General features: G+C 41.5%; 1 protein-coding gene across 1 annotated transcript in view; it reads left to right on the top strand.

The window, feature by feature from the left end:
• UNC5C (unc-5 netrin receptor C) overlaps nt 1-18,674 on the top strand; it is a 394,162-nt gene that overhangs the window by 315,208 nt on the left and 60,280 nt on the right. Inside the window, exons 5-7 of the mRNA XM_065877433.1 lie at nt 9,951-10,131; nt 15,211-15,378; nt 18,072-18,236. Of these exons, the coding sequence (XP_065733505.1) occupies nt 9,951-10,131; nt 15,211-15,378; nt 18,072-18,236 (514 nt within the window). The remainder of the gene's footprint in view (nt 1-9,950; nt 10,132-15,210; nt 15,379-18,071; nt 18,237-18,674) is intronic.

The raw sequence follows: 18,674 nt of genomic DNA, 5'->3' as shown, positions 1-18,674 counted from the left end.
TTAAGTAGTTGATCCATAGCCTTTACTATATATTTGCCTTTACTCGTGGGATTTTTCTTTTCCTTTAGAGTCTTACTAATTGTTGTAGTCTTTTCACTGACCCTTTAACATTTCTTTTAGGGTAGGTTTAGCACTGATGAACTCCTTAGTTCTTGCTTTCTGAGAAGTTCTTTACCTCTCCTTCAATTCTGAATTATAATCTTGTTGGATAGTGTATCCTAAGTTGGAGGTTTTTCTCTTTCAGCGCTTTAACTATATCATGCCACACCCTTTTGGCCTGCAATGTTTCTGCAGGAAAATCAGCTAATAGCCTTGTGGAGGTTCCCTTGTATGTGATTCGTTTTTTTTTCTTGCTGCCTTTCGAACTCCCTTTAATTAACTCTTGCCGTTTTAATTATGACATGTCTTGGTGTGGGTCTGTTTGGGTTTGTCTGTATCTGAATATCTGTTTCCTTCTTCAGGTTCAGGAAGTGTTCAGCAATAATTTCCTCAAATGCATTTTCAGTCCTTTTCTCTCTCTCCTCACATTCTGGGCCCCCTATAATTCTGGGCCCCCTATAATTCTCTTGTTGTCTCAAAGGTCTGTTAAATTACTTTCATTAAAAAATTTTTTTTTCTGTTCTGATTGAGTGATTTCCATTCTATCCTCTGGATCACTTATGCATTCTTATGTATCCCTTAGTCTGCTGTTAATTCCTTGTAGTGTGTTTTTCATTTCAGTTATTGTATTCTTACGTTCTGACTGGTTCTTTTTTATTTTCTAGTTCTTTGTTAAAATTCTCATTGTGTTCATCTGTTATTTTCCCTAATTCAGTTAGCATTCTCATTACCAGTCTTTGAACTCTTTATCTGATAAATTATTTGTTTCATTGCTTGCTTTTCCAGGGTTTTTCTCTTATTCTTTCATTTGAAACAAATTTCTGTCTTCTCATTTTGCTTAACTTTCTCTGTCTCTATGGTATTAGGTGAAACAATTACCTGTTCTGGTTTTGAAGTAGTGTTCTTGTATGGGAACATCCCTGTACAATATGTGTGTGCCCAGTGGCTTTGGTGGAAGAGCTGAATCTGACATGATTATGACTCACATCTTCCCTGAGGGTATGGCAGCTTTCACCTTTGTAGGAGGTGGAGCTGAGATGGAGGTGCTAGAGCCAGAGCCAAGTGTGAGCTGGGGTTTCTCCTCTGCTCAGTGGCCACCACCACCCTATTAGGGGCAGAGGCAGGCCCCAATTTGCTGGAGCAGAAACCTTGAGGGTCAGTTCTCAGCTGGTTCCATTTCCTCTAAGTGTCTGCTCTCTCCCCTCCCAGCACCTGCACCCTCACCCCATAGGGGAGCAGTGCTGGAGCAAGAGAAGTGGGTACTTGGTGTGGTTGGGGCACAGGCTGTGGTGGCTCCAGCCCCATGCAGGGTCCAGGACCACTCCCCATGCGCTGCCTCCACAAGCACCGGCAATGGCTGCCCTCGCCCCATTTGGATGCGTTCTGGGTCCCAGTCCGCTCTTTCACAGCTGTGCACTCCCCTCGGCCACTGCAGCACTCCTCCTAGCGTGGAGCTGTGCTGTGGAGCAGGAGTGTCCAGAGCAGGTGCTTGGCTCAGGCTCCGGCATGTGCTGGGGCAGTCACGGGACACTGGCCAAGGCCCCGGAAGTGTCAACCCGCTTCTTCTGCCTTGTTTCTGGGAGTCAGGAAGCATCTGCACAGTCTTCACAAGCAGAGTTTAGGTTCCTTACAGCCCTCCTGTTTGTCCCACTTGTTTTCAAACCAGCTAAGGGGACCTGTCTTCCCACTGTTGGACCCTAGGGCTGGGGCACCCAATATGTGGCTTGAACTGCCCACTCCCTAGGGCAGATCTTTCTCCTTGTAATCTCCATTTTTCTCTATGTCCCCTTCCAGGGGCACAGGTCCTGACCCGATCGTGCGTCTCTTCCCTTCTTACTCGATTCTGTGAGGATCTTTCTTATAGCCTTGGCGGTACAAGAGTCTTTCTGCCAGTCTCCAGTTTGTTTTCAGTGAGAATTGCTCCACATGTAGATATGTTTTTGATGTGTTCATGGGGGGAGGTGAACGCTACATCCTCCTACTCCACCATTTTTTTTTTTTTTTTGCGGTACGCGGGCCTCTCACTGCTGTGGCCTCTCCCGTTGCAGAGCACAGGCTCCGGACGCGCAGGCTCAGCGGCCATGGCTCACAGGCCCAGCCGCTCCGCGGCATGTGGGATCTTCCCGGACCGGGGCACGAACCCGTGTCCCCTGCATCGGCAGGCGGACCCGCAACCACTGCGCTACCAGGGAAACCCCCTACTCCACCATTTTGATCTCTCCTTTCACTTTTGTTTTTAGATGAATGCCACTTCTCTGTTTTTTTGTAGAGTTGTTTGGATTTTGTCCCAGCTCCTTTAGAATATTCTTAATGTAATACTAATAATAATTTAAGAATATTGACTATATGCCAATCACTAAGTAATTTGTGTATTAACTCATTTAATCCTCAAAAACCTTATGGAATCAATTTTATAATTTCCTCATGTTATAAATGAGGACTCTGGGGCACATAGAAGAAAAGAAATTTTCCCGAGAGGCACAGAAATGGGTTTTGAACCCAGGCAGTCTGGCCTGAGAGCAGCCCTCTCATCTGGTACTGGAGGAACTGCTTCTTACAGTAAGATTCTCCGTGGCACACAATGGGATAATCAGTACCAATCAGCAACCAAATATGCACACAGGATATCCTAACATTTCCTCATAATTATTCTTATTACCTGTTAACAAAATCCTATGTCTTCATAAACACTTGAGTAAATTACTTCACATATGCTCCAAATTATTGAAAAGACCGCAGTTACTGAGCCACAAGGACAGAAGCAGTGCTCTGCCTCACTGCAACCCTGACAAGTTATGGTTTATGGGCGAAGCCTCTTATTGTTTTCTGAACTTCAACCTATTTTTCTCTCTTTTTGAATGTTTTATATATACATAGCTAAAAATAACTTCTAACTCAGAAAGACTTCTCCCTTGTATAAATCAAATGGTTTGCTAAATGGGAGGGGTGAGAAGAAGCCAAGTCTCAGGGTGAAGTCAACAAGAAGCACTGAAATGAAGAAAATACGAACAGAATTCAGAGGCCAGACCCGAGTACTGACTCCTGATTAACCAAGATTAGCTTACAAATAAGTAGCATTGCAAAAGTATAATTAAATACTTAAATACTCAATACAGTTAATTTCTAGCACTACAAAAGATACTGTATTGTTTCTTGGGATTTTACATACAGTTTACGTAAGGAGGCTCACTGTGAAATTGCTTCAAGTGGAAGAGTGCCACTTTATTTGATGGTGTTGAGTGCTGGAGATACTGCATGAAAAGGATATATATTTTTAATAAAAGAATACATCTGTAAGCCTTTTATATTGATATATCTTGCTGATTCAGACAGCCCTTTACACAATAAACAGAATTATTCTCACACACTGTTTTCCCTCCCATACATCCTCTCCTGAGTTTTTAATTAACCAAAATGGGAATAAATGTTGTTTTATCCTTTTAATCAATATCTGTGTTCTGTTCTTAGTGCTGTGATCTAAGAGAAGCAGAAGTAATGAGGGTTTTATTGTTGTTATTTTTGTATTTCAGAACTTTAGAGGAAAAAAATCCCCTTTTCATGGAAATAGCTGGAGTATTTTGGGCAATTTAGCTATTGTAGAGGATCATGCCGTACTATCTGGATTCCTTGTAAGATCAGCCAAATCAGCTCATCATTATCCTCTCAGCCCTTAAATCTTGTCTGCCTCCTTTATCCCTGATCTACACACAGGTCCCCAAGCCAGAAACGAGATGGTTTTGTCTCGCACCCTCCTTTCCACATATAGGCAACTCTTCTGCGATATCCCTTGCCCCTTCAAATTACTTTCTGTATCCATTCTTTTCTCCCCAGTCCCGTTGGTCCTTCCTTAATTCAGTCTTCATGGTCTTTCACCAGGACTGCGACAGTAGCCTTTTTAACTGCTTTCCAGCTTCCACTGTGCCTCCCTAGTAATCCACACTGCCCCCTAAAATAGTCATTCTTAAAGCAAAGCATCGTAATGCCTCTTCTCTTTAAACCCCTCAGTGGATCACGGCATGGGAGTCCCTCAGTGATGTCCTGAAAGCAACTTCTCCATCCTTGTTCAGCTTGCCCTGGCTGTGCAGCTAATACCACTGCCCAGCGCTCAGACTTCCCAAGAGGCTTCAAGCCTGTGTGAAGCCCCTGCTGCTTCCTCTTCCTGCAATATCCTCTTCATCCTTCATCCCACGCTTTCCTTTGCCTTCCCAACAAGCTTAACTCCATCCCCGAGAAACTGGTTCAAATGTCCTCTCCTCACATAATTTGAACCCCGATATGCTTCCATCCTTGCACATGTCTGTTGTTTCTCTGTCACATTGTAATTACTAGTTTATAGGTTTGTCTTCTTACGTAGCGAATGCTACATAAGCCTAAGGGAAGCACTTATCTGATTTTTCCCTTTATCCCGCAACACTTGACACATAGTACATAGTACTATGCATAGTACATAGTACGTACTCAGTGTTTGCGGAATGGAATTGAAATAACAAGGTGCATCTTTGTTTATTGAAATTGAAAGCTCTTGGGAAGCTGTGTTACAGTCTCAGGTTTACTGTGATCACCTAGATTCTGTGCTTACCAGATGAAATTCCACAATAATTACTCAAATACCTTAAAATTCTGAAGCAGACATACAGGTATAATGTGGGCTAGAGAGAGTTCCGTTTTCAAAGAATCCTTAGTTAAAACATGTTGGCCACTGGACACTTCAGACTCATACTTACAAATGGCAGTGAAACACTGGAGGTCCCCTAGCATCATTCCAGAGGCCCTCTTCTATGTCATGATTTCTCCAGTGAGTCCACTTGGAGGCCAGGCCAGCTCTGTAGGATTTGACCTTAGGCAGTGGAGACTTGTGTTCTTAATCTCCAGCAGAACTTAGCTAGAAGGGATGTTTAAAATTGCTCTCACCATATATATTCATTTTTAAATTTGACAGTTAAAGCACCAACTTTATGGAGATCTAAAAATACGTATAACAGACTTGACCTACTACATGTGTTGTTTTGTCCTTACATTTAGCAAATACTAATTAAGCACCTACTATCTGCCAATTCCAGGCCACGGGACTATAACAGTGATCAAAAAATAGACCCAAATCCGTGGAGCTTACATTCTGGTAGAGGAGACAACTAACAAGTAACATACAGACTATATGAGATGAAGAAAATAAAAGAGAGTGAGGGATTGCAGGCATACTCAGAGGGAGATGTTGCAGTTTTAAAGGTTGATTAGGAAGTGACTCACTGAGAAGGTGACATCTGAGTAAAGACCTGAAGGAGAGAAGAGAGCAGACTTATTGGGGGAAAGATTATTCCAGGCAGGTGCCAGCAGACTCAACATCCCCAAGGCAAGAGCACCCGTGATGTGTGTAAGAACCAGCAAAGGAGTCAGCATCTAGAAAGATGAGAGAAAGGGCGAGAGTAAACTAGGTGATCTCAGAGAGGTCAGGGTTCCTGGTGATGCAGGACCTTGTGGGTCCTTGTAAGGATTTTGGGGTTGACACTGAGCAACATAGGGGGCTACTGGAGGGTTGGAGATGAGCTATAGCGTGATCTGACTTAGGGTTTAAGGATCACTCTACTGTGTTGAGAATAGATGTTAGGACCAAGGGGAAAAGTAAAGATACAGACAGAAAGTTGTTGCAGTAATCCAGGAGAGAAATGATGGTGATCTGCTCAGGGAAGGGAGTGGTGCTGAGGGGACAAGAAGTGGTTAGATTCTGATATGCCGCTCTGACATCAAATCAGCAAAGGGGAGAGGAGGAGAGTAGTCAAGGCCAAGCCTGAGGTTTCTGTCTAGGTTACTAGAAGGACGGAGTTGGCCTTAACTGAGACGGGTAAGGTGGTGGGAGGAACAGCTTTGGAGGGCAGTTCGGGGGATCGTTATCAGACAACCCAGTGGAGCTGCAAGAAGGCAGTTGGATTAATGAGTCTGAAGTTCAAGGACGGGGTCTAGACTGGAGATAAATTTAGGAGTCATCCGCATGAGACTGGATTAGCTCACCAAGAAAGTGACTATGGATGGGAAATAGAAAAAAGAAGCGGTCCAAGGACAGAGCTACCCAGGAAGAACAGACCTAAACCCAAGGAAGCTGGGGGGGAATGGGAGGAGATGGGACAAAAATTAAGAAAGTGCCCCGTCTGGAGAAAGCAGGCAAGGAGGAGGGAGAAACCGATGGGGTCAAATGCTGCTGCTGAGTCAAGTACTAAAACCTCACCAGTCCATCTAACAGAGTCAAAGTAACTGGTACCTTGGAAAGAGAGCAGTTCTAACATTGGAGGTCAGTGTGAATTAGAGTGGATTCAGTAGCGATGAAGAGGACAGGAACTGGAGAGAATGTACAAACAAGTATTCCAAGGTGTCTTTTAAGGTGAGCAAAGGAACGTGGGGGTGACTAAAGGCAGAAATGAGTGGGGAGGGATTTTCTTTTAAGTTGTGTAAAGTAACCACGTGTCTGTATGCTGGTGAAAATGATTCTGTGTAGTGGGAAATTCATGATGTAAGAGAGAATTCCTGGGGCTTGCCCTTGAATAAGAGAACAGGATTGGGATGCAGACTACAAGTGAGAGGTGACACATAGGGGCAGAGAGCTGCCCTAGTAACAGGAGGGAGGGTGCAGAACGGTGGTAGGTGGGTAGTGGGAGCTTTGGGAGATGTCTGGTGATTGTCAGTTTTCTCTGTGACATGGAAACCTTGGTCATTGGCCGAAAGTGAGGATAGCAGGGGAGGTAGTGTTTAAGCAGAGAGGAGAAGGTGTGAAATAGCTGTCTAGGAGTGTGGGACAGTGAACAGACGTTGGAGGTACTGTACCATCTTTTGGCAGAATTTAGGGCCCACTTGAGTTCTGTCATCATGAACGTAAGATTACACCATGCAACATGGCTTTGCACAGCCACGTTTCACTGCAAGGATGCGAAGGTAGAGCAGACAATGTGGATCGAGGAGAACACTTACTGAATCCCCAGTCCTCGTGGTACGTTGGGTGTGGGAAATCAAGACATCCCCACTTGAGAGGACTCTAGAAGAAACAGCAGCAGCATGAAAGAGCTAGGATTTAGTTAGAGAAAAGCGAAGAAAACAATCTGAACAGAGGTTGAAATTTTGGAAGATGTTGGTGCCGTGTTCCAAGGTAGTGAGGAAGGGTTTCAAACGTTTTGGAGGGTGGGTGATGGAGATGTGCTGAGCAAGATGGTGATTCTAGCGCAGGAGGTGAGTGATGACCTGTGGTCCAGACCTGAGCTCCTCCTGGAGATCAGGTCTCAAAACAGGACTTGGTGACAAGACTGGGAGTTCTGGGGCATAGGGAACTGGGAGGGGGGCATCTTGCTAAAAGCCCGAGTCCTTGGGTCCTTCATTCCTACAGCTCTTTTCTCTCTGTAGATTTCATTGTTTCTTCAAACAAAGACATACAGGCAAGCCCAGTGTAGAGAATAAATCGAAGCAGAGTTTCCCTGGGTGAAAGCCAGAATTAGGGGAGGAGGGCCATGTCCCTCACAGGGTTCAGGGTTACTGCCTCAGCATTTATAGGGGTCCTCGTATCTCAGGTCATAATCACTGCTCCGATGTTGATGAGAGACACCTGAGGAAAATAACAGAGTCACGTATGAGAAAGTAGAGATCATATATACCCAGTAATCACGCAAGTCTTTTTAAATGTTTTGCCAGCAGTGCAGAATCCTTTTTTTCTTCCACATAATAAACTTTTCAAATAAACAGGTGGTTTGCAGTATCCCTTGGGATCTCTTTGTGTCATTTATGATCAGTATAGCATTACTGTTGTTAACTATTATGTACATAGAAGAAACCATAGTTTCGAACAGTCCTGACTTAGATCAGGTTCTCCAGAAGTAAACCACGAGGCAGAGGTTTGAATGCAAATGGTTTGTTATAGAAATGCTCCCAGGAGAGTCCTGTAAGTGGGTGGAGCAAGCAGGAGAGAAAAGAAGGAGCCCAGAAAGTATACGTTTAGAAGATATCTCAAGGAGGTAGCTCTGGAGAGTAACAACTCAGGTTCCAACCTGATTGGACACAGGGCTTGTTTCCATACCTGTGAGGTCACAGCAAAGGAGAAAGTGGTGGTGGGGGGAGCTGTGAACCCCTAGGTAGTTCGAAGCAAAACATCTAGAAGCCTGAGGGCCATCCTTCAAAGCAAAGTAGAAGGTATGGGTCCTTGAAAGAAAACTGCGCATGCCCACGCGTGTGCCCCCCCGCCCCCCCACACACACACGGGATCTAAGAACAAATCAGGGGAGCCACAGGACCTTCTGTAAGTGGAAAGCTTTCTTTCAAACGGCAAAGATAATCTGTGTAAAGATTAGCTTCAGAAGATATTAACGTCAGCTTTCAATTATCATCAAGCAGTTTTCTAATAGTCTGAATCTTGCTCCCTTTCCTCTTGCACTTGTAGCAAGATCATATTACCGCACATGTAGGGCCGAAGTTTGAGAAAATCCAGGTCAAGTGAGTGTGCATCTCTCATCAGATATATCCAAGCACAGGACTGAATGTGCTGTCTTTATTGAAAACAAAATGCATGTTTTAAAACTCCACTATTTTAGATGGATTTCACGCTTTCTCACTTCCATTAGTGTAAATATCAACACTGTTAAGGTATTTCAAAATTTACGTCTTTACAAATAGTTACTCTTATCTACATTCTCATATGTTTATTTTAAGATAATTGTATTTTATTTTTCCCTTTAAATTTTGTCCTCTCTTTTAAGGATTAGGGAATCATTGTTTTAGAGTCCCTGTGTTAGATGTAATTTAGAGCTGTGTAACATCCGGCCCACTGACAGATTTAGAGATTAATTTCCAGACCTCTTGTGGTGCAAGGGAAGCTCCTTAAGATTTTGAAAATGGCAATACTATTGACTCCCTACCACTAAAGGTTACTTGTATGGGTATCCACACTAATGTAAAAGGAAAGTTTAAGTGTGGTAAATATCAATGTTGTTTTGCTTTATGGAAAAACCTGTGCATAGGGGAAAAAGGCAATTTATGGAACAAGAAATAGTTTATCCTTCATAAGGACATCTTATACAGATGTACTTCCCTCCTTTCATTCTGTAAGGCTAACATTGCTGTTGCTAAACTGATATTTGCACAGGAAAAATAGTTCAGTAGTTTTGAACAGTCATGTCTTAGGTCAGGTTCTCCAGAAGCAAACCGTAAGCCAAAGATTTGATGCTAGAGATAGACAAAAAGAGAAATTTGACTATGACTTATATGCTATTTAGATTATATTGAGAGTTAGTAGAAAACCTTTTTTTTTTTTTTCCTCCCAAGATTTTGCCTTAGATACATCTCTAAATATGTGTTTGCTATATTTTAAAGTAAGTGCACTTTTAGGGGAATTTAATCCACATGCTACACATAAATCATCCAAATGTTTTATTAGAGCTACACGATGTCTAAGATGCCTTTTGAGCTTTTTTAATAGTCCTTATATTCTCTGCTGAAAAGCAGCAGGTAAGTTGCCAAGAGTAAACAAATCAAATAGCAGAAGGTTTGAGTTCAGTTTGAAATGCTTAGCCTATTATTTTTGATTGGGTTCTGAACTTGGCAATGCACATCCCCAATTCCTGCCTGGAGGGCAAAGTGAAAACAATTTGAACACTGTATTTCCCAGTCGGGTCATTGACATTTGAGAATAATGTAGTACAGACAGAATCAGCATGTTTGGCAGGTGAGTGATACTTAATGTGACCTCAGAAAGTTACTTTCTCCACTTTGCAGAAGTCCCTGGCGTAGAACAATGTTATCCACACTGCAAAACAAAAGTTAGGACACACAGCCATCAAGGGACCCATACTGGGAATTGATCTGTTTCTCTCGTGCATCTTTAGGTGGAATGGTTGAAAAATGAAGATATCATTGATCCTGTTGCAGATCGGAATTTTTATATTACTATCGATCACAACCTCATCATCAAGCAGGCCCGCCTCTCGGATACTGCGAACTACACTTGCGTGGCCAAAAACATTGTCGCCAAGAGGAAAAGCACGACCGCAACTGTCATAGTCTATGGTGAGTGAGCTTTTGGGGTCTCAATCTAGTTGAGGTCAAACTGCAGTTTCTCATTTTAATCTTAAAATACCAGGTGAAGAGGCCCCTTTTCAATCCCCATGGCGGCTCTCTTCCAGCTTCTCGTGTGGACATTGAGGTTTAACAGCCTTCCTGATACTCATAGAAAAACTAGACTTAGAAATCCCTAGTCCTTTGTCAGTCAGTTTATAGGAAAATGAAGGAAATCTACCTAAGTACCAGGACGGTTCCCTGCTTCCCTAGGCCCTCCCGCTCTCCATAGCCTGGACTACAGAGATCTAGAGGGAATTCCAAGATGAAGATGCTTCAGGCAGTCTGCTGCTTTTTCTGTGGGCCTCAGGAGCTGACGTGCTCTCCGAAGACATCAGAGCAACTTTAACTCCCTAGAACTTGCTTTACACTCCACCAGGGGCATCCAGAGTGAAGACAAGGGCTGCCATTGCCAAGCAGCCCTAATCCTAACCCTGTAGCAAGTTTCAACATGACGACTTCTTCAGAAAGCTTCTCTTCCACTCTTCTGGCCCTTTCTAATCCGTCTCATCTCGAAGCCTATCATTTCTCCAGAAATACTAAACGATTCTGCCCCCAGTTTTGCTGTAGCACGTGATGCTTTTATCTGCCTGGCTGCTTCGGCACTCAGTGGTTTTCTCATCATTTCACTAGTAGTTGCATCTCCCCAGCTAAGCTTTTAAGCTCCTTGGTAGGCTAAGAGAACAGCCCTGTAAATTTATGTATTTCTCACAGTGTTAGATACATAGTAGGTCTTCATATTCTTGATGAGTTATTGTCTCAGAGGAAACTGAATGACCCTGAGAAATATTTTGAGGTTCTGCCACCTCCGGAATGACATGGCTACCACTTAGAATGTAAGGAAGCTCTTCATGGCCGCTTCAGTGTTATATGACCCTCCAGGAGATGTGTCTAAATGACTACGAAGGAAGGACAGCCACGCGTATGTGGCTCACGGCCCTTGCTTACTGCAAGTAGTGCCATTTGGCTGGATGTGTCCTCACGCTATAGGGTGTTAGGAGAACAGAAACCACTGTGATGTGTTCGGAAGGCTGAATGTAGAGATGCTTTAAAGCTGTCATTTTCATTACAGGACAGATGCATAATATTTTTAAAAAATCCTCTGAATACTCTGAAGTTAAATTTCCTTAAGTCACAATGAAACGTTTCCCACTTTGTCTTTTTCTAAACTCTCTGAGCGACTTAATTAACAGCATTGGAAATGGAAAAGAGAAGTGGGGCACATCACAGCTTGTATCAGTCATAAATAACTAATGAAGGCAGACTCTAAATAGATGTGTTACATAGATGTTTAATATACATGCAGATCTCTTTTCCTATGTGTGGCATGCTTTCAGGATCCATAAGCACAAGCTGAACATTGTCTTTAGGAAGAATCAAACACAAGCAACTAAAGCAGTTTGAGTTTAGAAAACAGCATGGGACTAGAGGTCAGGAGTCTTATGTTCTAGGCCTAGTTCTATCACCAGCTGACCTTCAGTTGGTCACTTAAACAGAATGCTCGGAGCCCGTATCTCCTTCTCTGTAAAATGAGGGAATAAGCCTAGGATCTTCAAGACCTGTCTTTTCTCTAAAAGCTTATGATATTGGCTTGCCAGTGTGTTGGTAAGCAATTCATACTGACAGTTCCATGACATTTGGAGTGTCGTGACGTTAAGTGGATTGAATTGCTTTTTGGAACGCTAAATGCAACTCTACCTGTCAAACATCAGCTTGTCCTTTCCATGGCCTCGTAAAATAAGTTGTCCAAGGCTCATAGGCTGGACTCAGTAATAGTCCACAGAAAAACCTATATGTGTAACCAGTATTTCATTTTAGAGTCTGTTGTATATATTTAATTTTGTTAGCATCATTTTTAGATTGCAAATATACATTATAGAAAATTTGGGAAACACAGAAAAACGTTCAAAGAAAAAAATACCTATAATCCTGTCATTTTGTCATCCAGAGGTAGCTTTAAAAAAGATTGATATGTATACTACTGGAATTTTCTTAGCATAAATAGGATTTTAAAATAAGGATTCTAAATATATTTTTTTACTTAAAGCATAATGTTGCAATATCCATGTATTATTAAATAGACTTCTACAGCATCATTTTTTAAAATTTATTTTTTAATTGAAGTACAATTAAATTACAATGTTGTGTTAATTACTGCTGTACAGCAGTGACTCAGTTATACATACATATATATATATATATATATATACACACACACACACACATTCTTTTCCGTTATGCTTTATCACAGGATATTGAATATAGTTCCCTGTGCTATACAGTAGGACCTTGTTTTTGTCCATTCTCTATATAATAGTTTGCATCTGCTGATCCCAAACTCCCAATCCCTCCTTCCCCCACCCCCCTCCCCCTTGACAACCGTAAGTCTCTTCTCTATATCCCTTATTCTGTTTCTGTTTCATAGGTAGGTTCATTTGTGTCATATTTTAGGTTCCACCTGTAAGTAATATTGTATTTATCTTTCTCTTTCTGACTCACTTCACTTAGTATGATAATCTCTAGGTACATCCATGTTGCTGCACATGGCATTATTTTGTCCTTTTTATGGCTAAGTAGTATTCCATGGTGTATATGTACCACATCTTCTTTTTAAATAAGACTGATGGCTAGCCCTTTTTTCCCCTTTATTTATTTATTTTTTGGCTGCATCGGGTCTTAGCTGCGGCATACGGGATCTTTTGTTGCAGCGCGCAGGCTTCTCTCTAGTTGTAGCATGTGGGTTTTTCTCTCTCTAGTTGTGTACGGGCTCCAGAGCACGTGCGCTCTGTGGTTTGCAGCACGCGGGCTCTCTCATTGAGGTGCACAAGCTCAGTAGTTGAAGCACACAGGCTTATCTGTCCCGCAGCGTGTGAGGTCTTAGTTCCCCCATGAGGGATCGAACCCGCGTCCCCTGCATTGGAAGGAGGATTCTTTACCACTGGACAACCAGGGAAGTCCCAGTACATCTTCTTTACCCATTCACCTGTCGATTGACATTTAGGTTGTTTACGTGTCTTGGCTATTGTGAATAGTGCTGCTATGAACATAGGGTGCATGTATACTGAGTCATTTTCAATAGCTGCCTAGGAGTCAATCTCACGAACATACATGTTTACCACGTTCCTATTATTGAACATCACAATTGATTTCAGTTTATATAAAAAAATAACTCTCCAGTGAAAAATAGTCTATGTCTGTATGTATAACACATTCATGATTATTGTCTATTGCATAAGTTTCTAGAGAAGGAGATGATGGGTATATGATGTTCACATGTAAGGTTTGTGTTATCTGAGTAACACTCTTCTTTACCATCAGGAAGCAGATACATATACTAGTTGTGCCATGTTTTAACCACCAGCAAATAATTTTTGTTAGAAATTGCTTAATTAAAATGATTTCACAGACTCATATATTGATATACAAAAGTATGTCAGAGTATTTTCTAGAGCAAGATCTACAGAGGTAGTGAACATAGTGTTAGGGAGTAGGTTTTTTTAAAAAATATATATTTATTTATTTATTGGCTGTGTTGGGTCTTCGTTGCTGTGCATGGGCTTCCTCTAGCTGTGGCGAGCAGGGCCTACTCTTCATTGCAGTGCACAGGCTACTCTTCTTTGCGGTGCACGGGCTTCTCATTGCTGTGGCTTCTCTTGTTGCAGAGCACCGGCCCTAGGCACGCAAGCTTCAGTAGTTGTGGCTCGTGGACTCCAGAGCGCAGGCTCAGTAGTTGCGGCACACGGGCTTAGTTGCTCCGCAGCATGTGGGATCTTCCTGGACCAGGGCTCGAACCCATGTCCCCTGCATTGGCAGGTGGATTCTTAACCACTGCACCACCAGGGAAGTCCCAGGGAGTAGGTTTTATCATCGCACCTATACTGACAGCTCCACCAAACACCGTAAATACCCTTTATACACAAAATAGGTGTCCATTTCAGTTACATCAACTAATCGCTAATTCATTCAAATAGATACTCAATTAGTTAAAAATCCAGCTATCAAGACTTCTTTAAAAACTAGATTCACTTATTAATGAAACTAAAAGTCCTTAAAAGGTTATGAAGTTTACATATGCTAAAGAAAAATAGTCATCTGTTATTAAGAAAAGGCTAAATGATTTTATCAGTTCCCATGCTTCATAGTCACTCACAGCCTTGGTATAAGGATGTAAACATATATTATTTGAGATAAGTTGCCAAAAGTAATTTTTGGAGCTTTACTAGGTAAGAGGATGTTTTTTAAAACAACACTGGCTAAGGAGAGGAGAACACAGTCCTATTTTCTGAATAGGTAAATAGATGTTGAAAATTCATTTTATTTATCTCTGTGCTTAGATTCTTCAGCTCTGCAATGCAATTTTATTTTATTTTTTTAACATCTTTATTGGAATATAATTGCTTTACATTGATGTGTTAGTTCCTGCTTTATAACAAAGTGAACCAGCTATACATATACATATATATATATCCCCATATCTCCTCCATCTTGCGTCTCCCTCCCACCCTCCCTATCCCATCCCTCTTGGTGGTCACAAAGCACCCAGCTGATCTCCCTGTGCCATGCGGCTAATTCCCACTAGCTATCTATTTTACATTTGGTAGTGTATATAAGTCCATGCCACTCTCTCACTTCGTCCCAGCTTACCCTTCCCCCTCCCCATATCCTCAAGTCCATTCTCTATGTCTGCATCTTTATTCCTGTCCTGCCCCTAGGTTCTTCAGAACCTTTTTTTTTTTTTTTTTAGATTCCATATATGTGTTGGCATACGGTACTTGTTTTTCTCTTTCTGACTTACTTCACTCTGTATGACAGACTCTAGGTCCATCCACCTCACTACAAATAATTTCATTTCTTTTTATGCCTGAGTAATATTCCATTGTGTATACGTGTGAAATGATATCCAGGGTCTCTTATAGCTTTGAAGTTTTCGATTTTTTTATGGTCACTTGGGATACAACTTTTATGTGTTGTGTGTGGTTTGTGTGTACGCACATATGTTTAGTTCACATTTTATTTTTTATCTCTTTCCAGTAAACGGTGGCTGGTCTACCTGGACAGAGTGGTCTGTGTGTAATAGCCGCTGTGGACGAGGGTATCAGAAGCGCACACGGACCTGCACCAACCCAGCCCCACTCAATGGTGGTGCCTTCTGTGAAGGGCAGAGTGTGCAGAAAATAGCCTGCACCACGTTATGCCCGGGTAAGCAACCCAGCGCTCTCCTTCCACATGTCCCTTCCCATTCTAGAAATGAGTTTTAGGGTATATATACAAATCTTTAGTCTTTTTTTTTTTTGGCTGTGTTGGGTCTTTGTTGCTGCTCACAGGCTTTTTCTAGTTGCAGGGAGCGGGGGCTACTCTTCCTTGCGGTGCTCAGGCTTCTCATTGCGGTGGCTTCTCTTGTTGCAGAGCACAGGCTCTAGGCATGCGGGCTTCAGTAGTTGCAGCACATGGGCTCAGTAGTTGTGGCTCACGGGCTCTAGAGCCCAGGCTCAGTAGTTGTGGTGCACGGGCTTAGTTGCTCCGCAGCATGTGGGATCTTCCTGGACCAGGGCTCGAACCCGTGTCCCCTGCCCTGGCAGGCGGATTCTTAACCACTGCGCCACCAGGGAAGTCCCACAAAGCCTTATTCTTCACAGGAGTGTGTGGTAAACATTATTTAAATCCATCATCCCATTCAGTGCTTACATTGCTGGGACCTCAGGTCTTTTCCTCCAAAAGAGTACTTAACTTTATTACCCTAACATACAAAATAGTATAAAACAAGAGATTAAACACACATAAACATAATCCCTCTCTATTACTCAACAAAACTGTTGGAACCAAGATTGCAGGATCTGTAATTCAAGGCATTTGAGCAGCATTGAAAGCCACACATTTAGGATAACAACCTTGATCTCCAGAAGGCCATGGAAATTAATTGGAACTGAAATTTAGAAAATGTTTTAGGTGAAGTACTTGATATTTGGTGTCAGTTTCTGGGCAAATGCAAATAAAACATCTGGAATGAATTAAAAGGAAGTCTAAGCTTTCTGACACATGAGCTAATGGATTTTGAAAATACAGTGCAGTCCTCTATTATCTGTACATGTTGGTCACCTATTTTTGAGTTATTTGCAATGGTACCTATAGCAAGATTGCATCCCTTTGCCTCTGAACATCTTTCTGTGCTATCTCATGTTGTCCCAAGCTCTTATCCTTTGGTAAATTGAAGTTAATATTTGCCAAAACCCACTAAAATGTCCAATTATAAAATATATTAAAAAATTAAGCTAAAATTATTTTGAAATAACCCATAAGTTTATTGTATCCCATTGGGGTAGCTATTATATTGTCACTTTCATTATTTAGATACAAAGACTACTTACTTCCCTTTATTGTGCCTAACTTATGTCAGGTTCATCCTTTTAGTAGAATTTTCTCAGAGATGGGTTGGAGAAGTGAACTGGAGAGAAAACCGTAATATAAATTTTATATTCCTGTTTTCATTTCCGAATATCAAAACAGTATCCCACACTGAACCCTTTGAGAGCTTTTATTTATGGAACAAACTTTGACACTTAGCTAGGCTAAGAATTTCAGTGTTTTCTCTTGTACGCTCCTATGTTTTGTCTGCATACTGACTCCCACAATTAGAAATGCACTGAGCATTTAGTTGAAATAGAAATGTGTGTGTGTGTACTTTGGGATGGTCTAGGTCAAAGCAAATGTCTTTTCTTCAGATAGCTGGGAGTTGCTTATATAGCTAACTGTACAATTGAAATATTAATACTTTCATCATTTTTTCATGTGGGCATATTTATATCTTTATACATATTATGCATAATACATATAGTTACACAATAATTTGAATATGAAATCACACAGATTTCCCAAACTAGATTATTAAAATTGATCTAATTTCTGTCAATATGTAGGTATAACACATGTACATTGCATGTTCAATAAATGATGTTTGCGATTGTCTTACATTGAATCCTAGATGATTATTTATGTATTTCAGGGAAATTTTTAAAAATTTAACTCTTATTTTAAAATTTTCCTCTTATTTATGTAAGAACCTTTAAAGAATGTACTAGAGTATTTAAGTTTTTAAAATAGAGATATCTTAGCTCTTTATCACTGAAGTTTACTAACAAGTCAAGCACAAAAATTAAGAAGAAAGTGAATCTATTCTAAATGACTGAATCACAGGAATTCAGGAATGTAAATTAATTCACATTAAGGAATGTGCTTAAATATTATTTTTAAAATAAAAATAGCAACATATATCATCAAATAATGGAATGAAATCAAATAATAAATGGAAAATAATATAGACTTTTCAAGAAGTCATTGCAGAAGATGTTAGAATCAAGCAGCATGGATGAAAAAATAAAAAGAATGTATAGGATGTAGATGAGGGGTGCAGGTACATGGATGGATGGATGGATGGATTTCTTCCACACTCTACCAGCCTCTTCTCCTGAACCCCACAGAGGTTTACTTGCACTACCCACATTACATTATGCAGGAAGGAATCTTGGATCCAAAAAGAGGTTCCCTAATTTTCAATCCAAAATCCAGACATTTCCCCTTTAATAGAAAAACCACCAGGATTTACTTTTATGCAGCTCCTGGTGACAGCTTTGGTTTCTGTGTGTCCCATTAAGCTTCCATTTGCTTGGTCAGTGAAGAAATAGTCACACACCTCGTAAGGGAAGTTCGAAGAGCCCACACAATGTATGTAGAGCATGCACTACTTCAGCAGTTAAAATGAATGCAGTGTTCCTCGGGGTCGGGGGGAGGCATTTTCTTCAGTGTTGGGTGTTGTGTTGTTTCTGCTTGTGCTCTGCTCCTCTCTGCCCTCAAAAAGTTCCTTCTCCCTTTGACCCGATGCTGTTTTTGTGTGGCAGTGGATGGCAGGTGGACCTCATGGAGCAAGTGGTCAACTTGTGGGACCGAGTGCACGCACTGGCGCAGGAGGGAGTGCACGGCACCAGCCCCCAAGAACGGAGGCAAGGACTGCGACGGCCTCGTCCTGCAATCCAAGAACTGCACGGATGGTCTGTGCATGCAGAGTAAGTCTATTTGAGCAAACGACAGACACTGGGGAGGTCTGGGGTTTAACCATTTGGATTTCTTTAAAGGAAATATCAAAAAATAAAAATGTCTTAAACAAAAACGCAGTACTATACCAATAGCATGGGTCTCTGTCAAAATTGAAAAAAATGAATCTCCCAGAACCCAGTATGAAAAATAACTGTATCCAGTTAACAGATGACACACACAGTATTGCTTTTCCATGAGCAAAAAGGGATTTAGTTGTTTCCATGGAGGGGCTGTCATTCTTTTCAGGGCAGGGAAGTGCTACTCAGTTTTATTATAGTGCACAAAAGGGCACCCTAAGCTCCTCATAGAGTCACATGACTTCCAAAAAGTAAGCTATTTATTTCTAATTCATGGCTGTTACTGAACCAGTGTCCATGAAATTTAAAATATATATATAAGGACAGGAA

This window comes from Phocoena phocoena, chromosome 5 (genome assembly GCF_963924675.1).
Source record: "Phocoena phocoena chromosome 5, mPhoPho1.1, whole genome shotgun sequence".
NCBI classification, from domain to species: Eukaryota; Metazoa; Chordata; class Mammalia; order Artiodactyla; family Phocoenidae; genus Phocoena; species Phocoena phocoena.
This window is presented reverse-complemented; position numbering and strand designations above follow the sequence as displayed.